Source organism: Hyperoodon ampullatus (assembly GCF_949752795.1).
Source record: "Hyperoodon ampullatus genome assembly, chromosome: 13".
NCBI classification, from domain to species: domain Eukaryota; kingdom Metazoa; phylum Chordata; class Mammalia; order Artiodactyla; family Ziphiidae; genus Hyperoodon; species Hyperoodon ampullatus.
In genome coordinates this window covers 35,807,527-35,823,457 of record NC_136926.1, presented here as the reverse complement: position 1 = coordinate 35,823,457, position 15,931 = coordinate 35,807,527, and the positions used below count along the sequence as shown (strand labels likewise).

The 15,931-nt window shown below is 43.0% G+C and overlaps 1 protein-coding gene across 16 annotated transcripts in view; it reads right to left on the bottom strand.

Annotated features, from left to right (window-relative positions):
• Window positions 1–3,899: 3,899 nt before the first annotated feature.
• The window catches only part of DLGAP1 (DLG associated protein 1), a gene marked incomplete at both ends in the record, with an annotated part of 320,951 nt that continues 308,919 nt past the window's right edge, over window positions 3,900–15,931 (bottom strand). For 12 of the 16 annotated variants that reach the window (XM_079717234.1, XM_079717233.1, XM_079717225.1 and 9 more), the window contains 3 exons: window positions 3,900–4,109; window positions 6,893–7,045; window positions 11,254–11,345. In XM_079717234.1, the coding sequence (XP_079573360.1) occupies window positions 3,900–4,109; window positions 6,893–7,045; window positions 11,254–11,345 (455 nt within the window). Of the gene's footprint in view, window positions 4,110–6,826; window positions 7,046–11,253; window positions 11,346–15,931 lie in introns of those variants that run through there. The other 4 variants (XM_079717226.1, XM_079717229.1, XM_079717232.1 and 1 more) reach the window with 1 other exon arrangement.

Below are 15,931 nucleotides of genomic sequence, written 5' to 3'. Positions count from 1 at the left end.
CCGGAAAAAAAAAAAAAAAAAGTACATTGTGTTATTTTGGTGACTGGCACAGGTCTTGCTTATGTATAAAAATCGGACAAAGTGGCTTATCTGCTTAACAGTTTCCAAGTTGGTTGCATATAGATGTATGGCTTCGCCCAAGAACTTGGTGGGAGGAAGTATTGTGGACACAGGTCTCAGGGTTGTGGCATTTTCAGATCAGTGTAAATCCACTTTATAAAGTGTTCTAATTTACTTTTTTGTTGTTGTTTTTGGTGAGTCTGTATTTTTGTGTATAAAGTAAGGCTTACAAATATGACCTAGAGGAAAACCAGGGGAAATTGACAGTGGCAATTACCAATTCTAAATGTGAGAAGAGTGATAAAGACCTCACTGAAGACAAAGCTGAACGCAGGCTTGGATTTTGGACTCAGATCTGTCACTTAATAATTGTGTCACGCTGGGCGAGTGACCGAACCTCAGGGAGCAGTTTTTCAGTGCTGTGAGGATGAAATGAAAACCACAATGCATTATTCTGATTTTCCCTACCCCAGAGAACTGTGTAGGGAAAAAAACTGATGAAATGTTTTCAAAGAAATCCACGTGGGTAAAAATCTATACAGATTTGAACATGCTTGAGAAGCTAATAACATCTTTCATAAAACATACAGCTCCTGACCTGAAACTTTCAGATGCGTGTAATCATCACAGTAAAAGGACTTTTAGTTTTTGGTACTTAAAGCCCTTCCATAGGGTGCAAGGTCTACCCACCAGCTCACCGGGACTAGTACATGTGTTGTTACAATGAAAGTCACAATGATATGCTTCTTAACTGCTTAATTATTCACCCCCCCAAAGGCAGTTACTTATATTTTAGAAGAAGTAGGACTCTGTAGTGAAAACACACAGACCTGAAAGCAGTGCATTAAGTATTTTATTAATTTCTTTTTACATTATGGGAAACATTCATCTATTTACAATTTTTTTTTTTGTCCACACACTGTCTAGGTAGATAAGCCTATGAAATTCCAATTCATAAAGCCATAAAAATGTTCCCCACCCCTCCATCTGAAGGCTTTCAAATGAATCTTTTTTTTTCCAAACCAAAATAATTTTTAAAAATTACATTTGGGAATTCAGATATGCTAGTGATTTACATTCCAGTTATTTAAAATATGCATCTAGACATGTTTTAAAAAAGAAATGGTAAATTCACAAGGATAAGGCTTAAATTAAAGTGGTAATGCACGGTAAAACATTAAGGAAACATCTATAAATAACAGAAATATAGTACAAATAAATTAGTTCTATTTACCATTTCAAATATTAAAAATCTTTAATCCATTTCTTCATCTCTCTTTACAAAAAGGTTATGTGAGTTGTATGGAAACATCTGCAAAAAATATAATAAATACTTAATTTCTTTTAACATTTTTTGATGTGGGAGACAAACTTCTTTTGTAATCCCCCCCTCCCCAAGAAAATGCCCAAACACCTTTATACCAAAGTTAAACAAAATAAGTAATTTTTCAGGGTACATACATTTTCCAATATGAACTAAAAAACATTTCTACAAATTACGTCAGAAGAACAATGTAACAAAGGTTATGGTCATGGATGTCAGCGTAAGGGGGCAAGTGATTAACAGGCAGCTTTATGTGAGATCATGTCTTAACATCAATAATTAGCCTTTTATAAAGTGTTTGTGCAATTGGTGTTTTCAAGGAAGGCAAAGGTCATGGTGCCTGGAGGCCTTCAGCTAAAAGATTTAAAATTCTTACCAAAAATAGCTTATGAATATACAAATACCATTCACATAGACAAGATAAACAGGCCATCTCTTGTCTCTCTTTAAAATATCCTGGGCTAAACCAGTTTCCAAAGAAAATATTGTAGGATGATTTTGAATCGTATTAGAAATCTATTTCTTAATCCAAATCTTATCTCTACCTCAGGGCACAGAGCTGTGGATGGGGACATCTGGTCTTCAAGTGGATGTGGCTTCCTTCACGTTAATCTGTGAGTTCCGAGTCACTGTCAGGATTGAATGAGACCATAGGCTACCCAAGGTGGCAGTTGGCCTTACTTGATGCAAACTTTGTGTGACCTTCCTTGGCTGCTACAGAGTAAAGAAAAGGTGTATTCTTTTTAAAACCAGCAATACTTGAAGCTCAAATTCTCTGTCTGCTCCAATTTTATAAAGCACTCAAAGGTGCTTTGTTCACCCTAGTTAAAAGTTGGTTGGTTGGTTTTTAAATGTTAGTAGCCCTTGTCTTGTAAACCACAGCAGTAAACATTTGTGCCCTGTTTATAAAGATAGCTCAAAGCATCAACGGCTCTGAGAGGTAGCGAATTCTCTAGTGGTTTTAGAATATGTCCATGAAAATAGTTGTTGCCAGAACCCATCACCTCTCTTAATTGCTTAAATAAAATTAAATTAGCACCTGGCTATGAGAGTGTTTTTTTTTTTTTTTTAAAAAGCATCTCTGGTGCAAGAGTATTTGATGTATGTTTTTAAAAGTCTTTCATTTTTCAATGGTAATTTCTAACGCTTTAGGGAGCTGGATAAAACGCCAGTGATCGTTTAAGATCACCTCATTCTAAGTGCTTAAACTGCTACGAGTAAGGGCATTTAAAGATAACTTGAGCTGGATGCAAAGGTCATACTGACCATCCATCAGGACTAAAAACGGAAATCAACATTCTCTGCCAAAAGCCTGGGTTTCTTTCAGTGTTTAGGAATCATGACACTGTCCCCCTCCGTGTGGCTGCTGAGCCTCGCAGGTCAAATTTCTTCTCTCTCTACCTGGGACCTCAAAACAAGTGGCCGCTCTTTGGAACGAGGCAGCATGTCTACTGGGACAGAAAGCTTATTTTACCGGTTTGACACGGGACAAAATCCTTATTCGGGGGTGTGTTAGGACTCTGGAGCAGTGAGAAAAGACTGATGAAGACAGACGTCTGCCCTATGAACTACTGGGTTAAAAGAGACGGATGTGTAGCATTCCAAGGGGATGCTAGGAAAATCCCAACTTTTCGCAGAAAGCAGCCCAGCTGCCATGTACAGCACTCCGTAAGCAGAGATGTACTTAGCTCTGTGTAATTAGGTAGGCCCCCAGGATGGACACTAACAAATTAATAGAACCAACACTTTCCCCTAAAGACCCCACCACCACCATTACAACAATATAATATACATAGTACAAGAAAAGCTGATAAAACACTTCAGGTCTAACTTTTCTTAAGAATAGGACAAAAGAAAAAAATCCCTTATGTAGTCTTTTAAACTAGCAGTGCTTCCTTTGCCTTGCCTTGCCTGTCTTCATTTTATTGCCTTTCAGAATAGATGGATATCCCTGAAAGATCGGATTGACAATCTTCTGCTGATTGAAACATCTGAAGCAGTGACTGATGACACAAGAGTGAGGCAGTTTGTGCAGCTGTGAGCGACGCAGGTACCCCCGGCACCCGCAGGGTTTGCTTCTCTTTCCCCCACTCCGCATCCTGGTCCCCCGCCCCCCAGCCCCTCTGCGTCCCCTCTCGGTGTGTCACTTCCCGACTCCGGTGACAGGGTGTGTGATTTCTGAGGTTGGAAATCAAGTGTTCCATCTGCTTGCCCAAATAGGAAGCGTGTCGGGGAAATCAGGGGGCTCCGAGCCCTAGTCTCCTAGTTGCTTTCGGGTGGAAGTCCGCGAGGTCCCGAGGGGACCACCCCCCTGGGGACACCCCCCCCCCCCGGGATCCTGGATTTCTGAGATACCCTATGGTTCGATATTGCTGGAATCTAGGGACAGACAAGCTCGAGAGAACGGAGGATGGCGGGTGACCTAGAGGGGCCGCGTCTACACGGGTGGGCGGGCCAAGAAGGCGAAGGGCGGGCGCCGGGGAGGAGGCGGCCGGGGGCGCGGCGGCCGGGGGCCTCAGAGCCGGGTCTGCGCCTCGGGGATGTAGATCTCGATGCTCTCGGCGCTCTCGGTGGCCGAGTTCTGGCGGACGGACGCGGCGCGCTTGGCGGCCATCAGGCGCTTGCGGGCCTCCTGGCGCTGCGAGCTCTCCAGCGAGCGCTCCCGGATCAGCGGCGCGGGGCCCTTCGCCGGCTTCTTGGGCACTGGAGGAGGGGCCCTTCGCTCCTGATCAAAGCAGAAGGTTCAGGACATTACACAGCTTCTCAGGACAAGCTTGGGAAAAACTGGGATAGGTCAGTAGTTAGCACACTTTTTTTTTTTTTTTTAAGCCTAAGGGTGGTTAGGTTAGTTCTGATCTGCACACTGTATATATATGTGTATGTATATATATATATATATATATATATATATATATTTTACATGTATAGATATGTATATATTTTTTCTTCATTATTCTGGCTTGCGTATTCAAAAGATGCAGGGGGGGAAAATACCGGTAAGTTTAAGGCCAAGGGTAAAGCTGGATGGCAGACTAGGTCTCTCCAAGGGAAGGATGTGGGTATTTAAAATGCCCCCGCCTGCTGAAAGGCTGTGGCTCCCAGCACGTTTACTGCGGTTTTTCTCTGGAGGCTCCAGACTGTTCCGGGTGCCAGAGATGGGAAAGGGTGGCAGCAGGCGCGTCTTAGAACTCTGCATCCCCCCTAAGGAGGGAGGCGGAGGGTGCGAGCTCGGTTCAGAGTTTAAAAACATCCCCGCCCTCTCCTCGGGCCCACCCAAACCTAAACAACCAAACGAGGAAGAAGACTGTAAGCCTGCGTTCGTTTAGCTTTGCTGATGCCACAGTGAGTTACACCCGTTTGCACATCACACACAAACACACAGCAATGTACTGGGCACGGTCACCCTGGAGGGAGGACTTGGACAGTTCCTTACCCTCCGGGGTAGCGGAGTCAGCTCCTAAAACATCCTGCTGGACGTCACGCCTTAGGGACCTCGGGCCGACTGTGGCGGCCCAGAAGGCAATTCCATCACAGGGACAGACACTGTGCCATGAAAACTGAACACAAGACTGAAAGAGTTCATCCCCCTAGCAGTAGCAAACTAGAAAACAGGTGGCTATATTTAAATGCCGCTGCAAAAACAAAAGCCATTCATCACTTGGGCTGGAAAAAGAAGTACAGTGGGAAAGAAGGGAATCTAAACCACAAAGGATTTTTAGGAAAAAGACGGTGAGTTTTCAGGCTGCAAAAAGGTCCACGTGAATCTGATGATTTCATTTTTTAGTAAAATACCCTAAATTCTCATAAAACTAAATGTGAAAAGTATCTTAAATTAGGGATTCCATGATTCTCCAAAGGACATTCTTTGTGTTCCTCCTTGCTTGCCTGGGTGAAGTGCCTAGTTAACGTATTGCACTGGAGTTGCCCGCCGGCTGTTTAAGGTGGAGTCTTGTGTGGATAAAAAAGGGAAGCACAGAGTGCAAACCATATTCCACCAACTCTGATTGTCTTGTTCATTGTTTCCCTTCCAGTTCATGGGGTGATGCAAAGCTCTGATCACAGACAACGTGCATGAAGATTTACAAATCAAGTTAACTAATGATCTACTGTGTCAATAGGTTACATATAACAATTCTTAGCTTCACTCCTTTTGGACGTTTAAAATCTTCATTGTTGGGTAACTCAGTAGATATTTTTGAAAGTATGAATGTTGGAAACTTTTTAGTCATAGTTTCCTTTCCTTGCACATTTTATTTTTTAACTATAATTTTAAAAACTCCACGAGTGAGAAATTAGATGGATCAGCTCTAGAAACTCAGTTACCAGTACGTGTGTACATCTGTAGTGTTTTCTTAAAATCAGACCAATTTAAAAGCTTATTTAGCAGACAGTTTTAAACCCAGATTAAAGAAAACTAGATTGAGTGCAAGTGTTTGGCTCCCCCAGTGAGAGGCCACACAGACATCAATGGTACTTTGATGCTTCGCACCAAAACCCCACAGGTGGATGGTGACAGAATTAGAGATGAGGGACAGTGATGAGAGTGGTGGCCCCTTTGATTATGCACCGGTTGTTGGCACTGGATTTCTCCTGGGAGCCCATGGACTCCAAGAACCCTGGTATTATAATGGGCAGCAGCAGAATGGATTAGACCGCTGCTCGCTCTCTGATAGGTGATGGGATCAGAAAAGGGCATCACAGGTATAGCTGTGCCTAATATTTAGAAGTTGAATCTCTCAGAAACATCTGACCTCAGGCCATAGGAATACAAAGGGTTAAAAAAGTCATGCATGCCTGGCCAGCCTAGGGAGGTGGACATTGGATACCTGGGCAAGCCTGGTGGACCCGCCATAATCAAATGTGAAAATTGCCATTTATTAATTCAAGTAAAAGAATTTGAGTCTTTATTTCTAAGCTCTCGCATGAGGAACCCAGTGAGCAATATTCCCCAAGGCAAATCAACCAATAGTAAAACTCTTAAAAAATCCCAACATTTATGATTACTGTGAAACTTTACGGTGTGTATATTTTTAGACTTGAACAACAGTGGTTTCTTTATTACTATATTTATGAAATGATGATCAAAGTCGGTTAGTTTGCAGGGCTTCCTATTTTCTCGGAAACACATTCTAGGGGTGTAAGGAAGTTGAACTCTTGCTGTATGTCATCATGCACTGAAGATGTCATTTATTTTAGTTTAAAAAGCAAAATGGAGGCAGTTCCTTCCAGTGACTAAAATGGTTTAACTTAAAGTTTAATTAACAAAAAAAGCCACATTCCCATTTTCCAATTCACAAAGACAGGTTTTTCTTTAAAAATATGCCTGAAACATATTACAGATAATATCCCAAATGATTACTATGTAAACATTGTCATTACAATGAAATTAATATGATATCAGCTCCATTTCACATTGTAAACAGCAAGACTGAAAGCAGAAGCCTATTTAGACTGTCCAGTGTTTGTGCAGGTTTTTAAATGAACCATACAAAATCTACATTGTTCTACCTTCTTGTCAAGAGGATCCATCTGTTTCCAATTATTGGCCTTTAACTGATGAAGTTCATCAAATTTCATACTAATATTTTCTATGGACAACTGCAGCATGTCCCAGAACCCCGCCAAATCCTGGGAGGTGGGCCTTGGATGAGCATTGGGATTCTGTACAAGAGAAAGAAAAACATTCACGCTTTAGAGGTGATGATCTAGGACAACAAGCACAGGACCAAGGTGGCATTTTCAAATATTTCAAATAACGCAAGGAGGATGAGTTCCTTTTGGTTTTCAGATAGGAGAGAAAAGTGAGGCTATCGATGGCACTTTTATTTATTTATTTAATATTTTATATGTATATATGTCTTATATACATATTCACCTTTATTAAGGAATAATTGACAAAATTGCAAAATATTTAGAGTGTACAACGTGATGATTTGATATATATACACATTGTGAAAGGACTCCCCCACTGAGTTAAGTAACACATCATCACCTCATGTATTTATCTTTTTGTGTGTGTGAGAACTTTTATGTTCTACTCTCTTGGCGAAACCCAGTTATACAATACACTGCTATCAACTATAGTCACCATGTTCTAATTAGATCTTCAGATCTTATTCATTTTATAGCTGAAAATCTGTACCATATTACCAACCTCTCCCTGTTTCCCCCACACCCAAGCCCCTGGCAACCAGACTCTATGAGTCTGTTTTTTAAAAAAAGATTCCACTGCAAATGATAAGTTTATACACTCATACACATTTGAGTCAGTGATTCTCAATGTCAAAGTAAAATTCTTCTTTTGTTAATATAACATCCATCAGTATGCTATGGCAGGGAGTCTAAACATTTGAAAAATCCCAGAATGTATGATCTATGACAAGATGCATTTAAAGCTATATTTAAATGAAAATACCCTCTTGCAAAAAAACAAAGAAAAAATACCGTGTATTGGTACTAGAGTCAGTATTCAACTCCATGCCATCCAACATACTCAGAGAACATATAAGGAATCTCAAGTAAGATTCATTTTAATACTCATGTTGAGTGAAAATACTAGGGCAAACCAGTGATAAGTAATAAAAGAACTGGATTTTCAAACTACTGTGTGTTTAACAATTAAGATATCTCTAATGTAGGAAGTCATGTTATCATATAAGTACTTGGACAAAATCATTTGGAAACGAATTAGTTTTAAATTGACCATAACATAACACGGCAAATGTGAGAACACTTGTCTATACATACACATAGATGTCTGTAGTGACCCATTTGCTAGATAATATTAAACATTCTTTGGTTTGTGGATTGACTTTCTTTGCCCTCATTCACATATCCCTGACAAGTATTAGAAAGTATGAACCGCTCATTTATATGGTCTGAGACAGAAAAAAAACAACTAAAGACTGAAGATGTTGTGTTCATCGCTGGTTACTACCTGTAACAGTAGCTAAAGGCATTCATGGGCAGATGGGTGGCACTCGCATTTGCGAAAAGTTTCTAGCAGGGGTCCGTTTTGGTTACCTCTGGGAATCTGGGCAATTGGAAAGACTGTGAAGTCTCATGCCATGTAATAACTGGAGGCCAGTTTGTACTTTTAAAACCAACCCTATGAAAATATCATCAGAATTTCAGGAAGCTCAAGGTTGGTGACCATCAGAGTTAATAAGTTGGAAAGAACATTTTAGCCCTTTCATGGACTAGCATTATTGGTCTGGCTTCAAAATACATACAAGTAAAGAATATATTTATAAACTTACACTTTTAAAACTACCCATAGATCATTGGAATAAGTAAGTTCTAAAATTTGTAAGTATTTGGGTCAGTGTTAAACTCTATTCTAATGACATCTGAATTAACAAGAGGGTTTCTCTGTAGTACTTTGATTTAGTAAACTAAAAAGAAAGTTTCTTAATATCTAGGTTCAGAATAGACAGATAATAGCTTTGACAAAGTACTTGTCAAATGGAGTTTTATGGTCTCACAATATATTTCCTTATCTTATTGGTAACTAAAAGCTAAACTGCTCATACTTTGAAGTTCACCAAAGTCTTTTAGGTCACAAGCTCTGTTGGTTAAACTGTTTTAGTGCATCAGTAGATGAACTGATAGAGGTCGTTTAACTCTGTAACACGGGCAATTTGTCCCTTTCCCACCAAGACTCTCTTTGCTGCCACACCATCCAGGGCATGGATGGGGAAGCAGAGAGAAAGAGCCTGGGTGCCCAGCCAGTCTCCGAATCAGAGGCTCCTGTGACACCCCAGCACAGAAGGAGATGCACAACCCATCAGTATGAACTAGGCCACTTGGGGGTCAGAGGTGGTAGAGGTTGAGAAGGATATGGAGGGCCGGGTCCCTGGGTTGACTTTTGTTGCAATCCATTTATTCTATGCCTGAGAGTCAAGTCGGAGACAAGGGGCAAGTGTTTTCAGGTCTCCTCCTCAGAGTAAGAACTCAAGCAAGGAGAGCTGGGCCTGGTTGTGACCAATCTCAGTGCTGCTTTTATGCAGCTTTGTAGACCTAAGTGGTGTCATCACCAGCCCACCGTGCTTCCTGCTGCAGAGGAGACGGAGCTGAGTGATCAGGGTGAGGACGGGACTCAAATCCTGGGGGGCATTTACCGGGATTGAAGTCGAACACACTGAGATTTGAACCTTGGGTCTGCCTCTTACCATGCAGCCCTGGCAAGTCACTGAGCTCTTCCAGGCCCATTTTCCTCAACTGTAAAACCGTCATAAAAATAATGTCACTATATTCTCCAGACCGTTGCTTTGAGGATTTAACCAGATCATAAACTTAAAAGCTCTGAGGACACAGTGCGCTTCTGCTCCTCCTTCTATAATTCTTTTCAAAGGTGTGCTGTGTTTGCCCTGTAGCGTGTACTTATTGGTCTCCACCTGTGTCTTTTGGCCAGTTTGAGAAATATGGCTTTTATGAACTTTTTTACATATGATTCTTTACAAGAGCAAAGAATCATATTAATTAAGATCTGTGGGGCTTCCCTGGTGGCGCAGTGGTTGAGAGTCCGCCTGCCGATGCAGGGGACACGGGTTCGTGCCCCGGTCTGGGAGGATCCCACATGCCGCAGAGCAGCTAGGCCCGTGAGCCATGGCCGCTGAGCCTGTGCTTCCGGAGCCTGTGCTCTGCAACGGGAGAAGCCACAACAGTGAGAGGCCCGCGTACTGCAAAAAAAAGATCTGTGACACATCCGCAAGTTTACAGATTAGCAGGAATTCTGTACCTTGCATGTAGTGAAGCTCAATAAGATATTGGTTGAATCACTTATCAATACATCTACTAATATATATTATCTCATAATTCAGAATAGAATTTCTGAGACGGTGAAAGAAGGGTCAGGTAATTTTTGCTGAGGGAGGAGAAAACAAACTATAGATGTCAGGGGTGGGGGTGAGGAGGCAGGAAAGGATAGCCCCAAGGGGAGGGATCAAAAAGAAAAGCCTGGTGAAGAGGGACGGAGAGCACCAACTTTTGCAGGCTTTATATCTGCTCTTGGTTGAGCCCTGTCTAGATAAATTCCATTCAGTCTGTATTTGTCCTTGTTAACAAGATGTGGTTAGAACTCTAAAATCATAGTTTGGGTCAATCAGATTGCAAATGATTCATAGGTTAACCTTCCAGGAGATAAACTAGTTGCTTTTCATTTTCTTTACTTAGATCCAACTTGATCATTAATTGACCAAGAAAAGCTACTTTTGTGGAATGGCACTTGTAGAGATGGTAGCATTTAAATAAAATTCTGTGAGGAAGCTCTTGCCCTTGTATTTTGCTGATAATTTTTTTAAATGTTGTTGATGCTAGTATTGGTTTTGTCTCTTTGTCCTGGTTTATTTTGTTTCTGTATGTCCAAGAAGGATGAATGATTCATTGGTCTCAGGGAGATCAAATCTATACTTTATGACACCTTCCACTTCTGATTCTTGAATTAAAACAGAGAACTCTGATAAGAAAATAGGCCCTGATGGCTATTTCAAAAAGAAACTCATTATCGAAAATGATTTTTTTGCTGTAATATTATTTTTTACATATCAGTCTGCTCCATAGTTTGGTAAGAATAATGAAATCAGAAGGCCAGGAAAATGGAAAGTCTTCAGTTACTGAAAAAAAAAGGGGAGGGGGAATGGAGTTTTAACCTGATTGGATTCTTTCTTCAAAGATTATTTAAGTATAACATAAATATTTTTAATTTTAAGAAAAGCAGGAAATACATGATTCATCAGAAAACTCTCTATTCCAGGTAAGAGAGTCCGATGGGCTGTGACTTGGTTCTACTTTAGTTGGACCGGTCTTGACAACAGGTGCTTCTCGTGGTACTAGCAGGGAAAATGGTAGTGATGGGTAAGGATACCTACCAGGTTTTCTTCACACAGTTCTCTGAACTGGTAGAATTTCTGGGCCATAAGAAGTTGGGCACTGCCAACTGCAGTTCGGATTTTCCCTAGAACTGAAAAAAGCAAACAGACAAGAAGTTTACATGTGATGTCTCATTGCTGAGACTTAGTCTGGTAAAGCAAAGAGGAAGTTATGCTGTAGTAATTAGGGAAAACGATATGCACACCGCACGCGCGCACACGCACACAGCCCGGTCCTGGACGTTGCTCTGCGGCCTATGGAATAGACGCTCCTGGGTTAAAGAAGAAAACCAACTTGGAGAAAACCACATGCTCATCATGCATCTTTCTTAGGAATAACGGAGTTTTCCATCACAGCCCTGGATGTTACCAGGAAAGGAGGCAAATCGTTTGCTTTTTTTTTTTTTTTCCTTTTACTGCAAGGATGAATTTCAAGTATTTACCAGTACAGTTGTGGATTTATTTGTGTCAGCAGTCATGGTCTGCTAGCTTGTTTTTCTTTTTTTTTTTTTTTTTTGTGGTACGCGGGCCTCTCACTGTTGTGGCCTCTCCCGTTGCGGAGCACAGGCTCCGGATGCGCAGGCTCAGCAGCCATGGCTCACGGGCCCAGCCGCTCCGCGGCATATGGGATCCTCCCAGACCGGGGCACGAACCCGTATCCCCTGCATCGGCAGGCAGACTCTCAACCACTGCGCCACCAGGGAGGCCCTAGCTTGTTTTTCTAATCCAAGTCCAAACACAAGAAAAGCAGCCCTAACTTGGAGCGGGCAATCTCGTGGCACTCACCATATCCTATCCATAGCCTTCCTTATTTTTCTGGAGTTCAGCCACTGGTACTGTCAGGAAAGAGCCATGGCCAGTTGCAAGACTGTCTAAGGAGTGAACATTGTCAGCCCGTTGCCTAGGGGACGCCAGCACCGCCCCTGCTTTTCCACTCCACGGACCAACGCTATTGTTCATGGAAGTTTAATTCCCTGTGCACTGTGCTGAAAATCCTCCCTTTGCAAGCTACTTCTTGCCTCTGGTGCAGTCGAAGGGGAGAAGCTTTCAGCGGATGGGCGAGCTGAGCAGAAAGGAGCCTCTGCCCCAGCATCCCCAGCATCCCCAGCATCCCCAGCATCCCCAGCATCCCGAGCATCCCGAGCTCCGCGTTATCCCAGAGGCGCTCCCTACGCCGCTGGGGCCCGGGCAGCTGCGCGGCTGGAGCCCGGCCACCCGGCGCTGGGCACCGGGCAGGAAGGAAGGGGAGACGGCGCCCACAGAGAAAGCCAGAGCCGGGGAGCCTCCGAGGGGGGCTTGCCCGCTTGGAGATCTTCACAGGGAGAGATTTTATGGGACTGAAGCAACGTTTTTGCTGCTGTAGTTTTGTTCTGAATTTTACCGAGCCTGAGACTCGGAGTGGAATTAGATCTCCCTTTCTTGACCTCATTCCCCACAAAGACTGAGAAGACAACGAAAAGCAACTTCACTTGGGGGTTTCTAGTCATCTGCTGCTCTGTTTAAGGCTGCCAGGCTGGATAACGATTTCGGCTGCCCACCCCCTGGGCACTACCCAAATACTTCAGCCTTCCCGCACATGTGACCAGGGCATCTCTGAACTCTAGAAGTCACCAGTCACACCAGAGCTGAAGTGCAGAGATTACCTCCCCAGGGAGAGCGGGGGTCCCCCTTCAGAGCCACCAGGCAGCAATTTTTCAGGCCTAGGAGTTGACTTTTTTTCAATCTGCTGTAAAATCTTTTGGGATGACTACCTTTTCCTCTTTAACAGATCAATCACTTGTGTGAGGTCTCCCTCCTTTTCTCAACACCCCAAAGCAGAAAAGACAGCACAGGGCACCACAGAAGTTAAGAGTACTGGCCCTGACTGGCCAGGGATCCTTGCTGGAACACTTCCTAGCCACTGCCCTGGACAAGTCACCTAATCTCTGTTTTCTTATATGTAAAATGGGGCTAAGGGTACCTACTTACTGGCAGGGTTGTTGTGAAGGTTAAAAGCGGCAATATTTGTGAATTGCTTAGGACTGGATCTGATTATACAGCAAGTGCTCAATAAATATTTATTATTGAGGACCAGGACTCCACACTTCCTCTGTGGGTGTACGACTGTGGGCCCCACACTTGCTCTGCCCAGAAGAGAAGAGGAAAAAAAAAAGTCTGGGTTATTCATAGGCAACCAGTATTCTTGGCTGTCTGGGACAGGTATGTGCTTTGGAGGACCTGTCCCAGATCAGTCAGAGACAGATCGGAAGGGGCACTTCCTAAGTGAACACATGGCTTTAGGCAAACTCTGAGGTTTCTGGAAACCTCTCTGAATGATCTTGCTGAAGGGCAGGACTGTGACACCAGCAAATCTCAGAATGATTCCTAAAAGCTTAGAACTAGAGCCCAGGTCTCCAGTCGGCTGCCTGGGATTGTACAGCTCCTGGGGACTGTGAGAGAAACTTGAGGTATCCGGATACACTTCAACAGTTTGAGCTAATGGTTCTCAGTGACACCCAGATACCTAAGCTCTGTAATGGACCGCATAACAAGATGAGCTGAATAAGACAGTGATTCTCAAATGAGGGGAAAGCACTGCTCCAAACAGTCATTTGGGCAACACCAACCATGTAGGTAGGGGCTAACTCGGATGTCTTCTTGGAAGTTAAGCAAGGGACATCTTCACTCAGCATGGTCTGGTGAGAGCAAAAACACCGGGAATAGAGTTGGGGCTGTTCTGTTTTTCAGGTTTTTACCATCACGTTCCTTGAATGGAAATTCTCTGCTGGCTCCAGGATTACTTGCATTTCTAGTGTCCAAGAGATGACCTTTCCTAGGCCTAGGGTGGGGACATGAAGATTTGTCTCCATGAACCAGGAGGGTTTGGGACAAGCAGTCAATTACCCCTACTTCCTTGTCCTCCATGCTTTCTTTTCCAGAGAACTAAAAACTCACTTTGATCTTAAGAAAGCTCTAATAAAGTTTTTTTTTAGTTTAGTTTTTCCATTAGACACTCACTTGGTGGGTGAAATAACTCTTTTCTTCTGAAGGTAAAATTCATATTTGTTACATAGGCTTTGAGGAAGTAAAAAAACAAAGTAAATGGTAAAAAGTAGAAAAAAAAAAGGCTGAAGGTTGGTAAAGAAATGAGATAAAGGGCTTCCCTGGTGGCACAGTGGTTAAGTGCTGATTCAGGGGACACGGGTTGGAGCCATGGTCCGGGAAGATCCCACATGCTACAGAGCAACTAAGCCCGTGTGCCACAACTACTGAGCCTGCACTCTAGAGCCCGCGAGCCACAGCTACTGAGCCCATGTGCTGCAACTACTGAAGCCCACATGCCTAGAGCCCATGCTCCGCAACAAGAGAAGCCACTGCAATGAGAAGCCCGCGCACCACAACGAAGAGTAGCCCCCGCTTGCCGCAGCTAGAGAAAAGCCCACGCGCAGCAACAAAGACCCAACTCAGCCAAAAATAAATAAATTAATAAATAAGTTAATTTTTAAAAAAAGAAATGAGATTAAGAAGAAAGAAGAATCTGAATGTCATTTTGAAACTACTCTAAAATGTTCCACACCAGCCTTCAGCAGGGTGGAAAGAAAAGTACTTCTCTCAGGGATGCTAGGAAAAGAAGGATAAGGGAGCATGGATAAATGAGATATTCAGGCTGCCCCTGTGGGCCTTTCCTATGCATATAACAGCCCAACCTGGTGAAAGAAAGTTCCAGAAGAGGCCTAGGTACAGGACATCTTCCCTTGCATCTCACTATTTTACTGTACGTGGTGGCAATTAACTTCGCAGGGGCTGGGTTGGCCCTCAAAGCCAAGGCCAAAAAAGTCAAAGGAGCCTGAAAGGACTTGTGGGATCTACACAAAAGCTGGTGCAGGGACAGTCCCTGTGGGTTCTGGGAATTCATTCATTTACTCAGCAAATATTGAATAAGGGCATACGATGTGCCAGGCTGTGCTGCATGGATGTGACAGGGTGATAAGGACCAAATCTTGCCCTTGTGGATTCCATTCTGGTGAGGGGACATGGGGGAGATGGACGTCAGAAATACAAACACAGCTATACATGTTTGGGATCTGCTGGATCACTTGGATTGGGATGGATGTTGATTGGGATGGATGGGACAAAGTATGATTGGGCCAAAGGACCATGAATTCTTTAAGTGGTGATCAGAGAACTTTCAGTTCTCTTGGTCTCTCTCCTTAAAAAAGGAAAATAAGCAAAGAACAGCAACAGCAAAAGTGGTTTGTGTTGGTATCCGGTGCAATATGAAATTGGCTCTGGACTAAACTGTTAGAGTAAGCATCATTTGAAAATGTCACTGTTTTTTATTTTGGAAAAAAGTTAAAATACATGAAAGTACAAAAAGGGCAAGAGAGCAAACATCCATGGATATGCTCTCCCTCAAAGGATCAAATGTTAATTTTTTTCACATTTGCTTCTGAACTTCTATTTCTTTCTTTTTCCCCTCCCTCCCTCTCCAGTGAAGGGAAGCCCTACAGATAAAGTATTTGTTCTCTACTTCTGTCCCCTTTGCCTCCCTCCCTAAAGGAAACCACTAGACCAGACAACCAACATCCCAGTCCCACCCCTGAGTTTATGAAGGTGTCTTCTTTGGTCCTAGAAAGGTGACGGCTAAGGGCCTTCTTGAGAGCAAAGGAGAGGGTTAGATTGGGGTGAACCCTCCAGC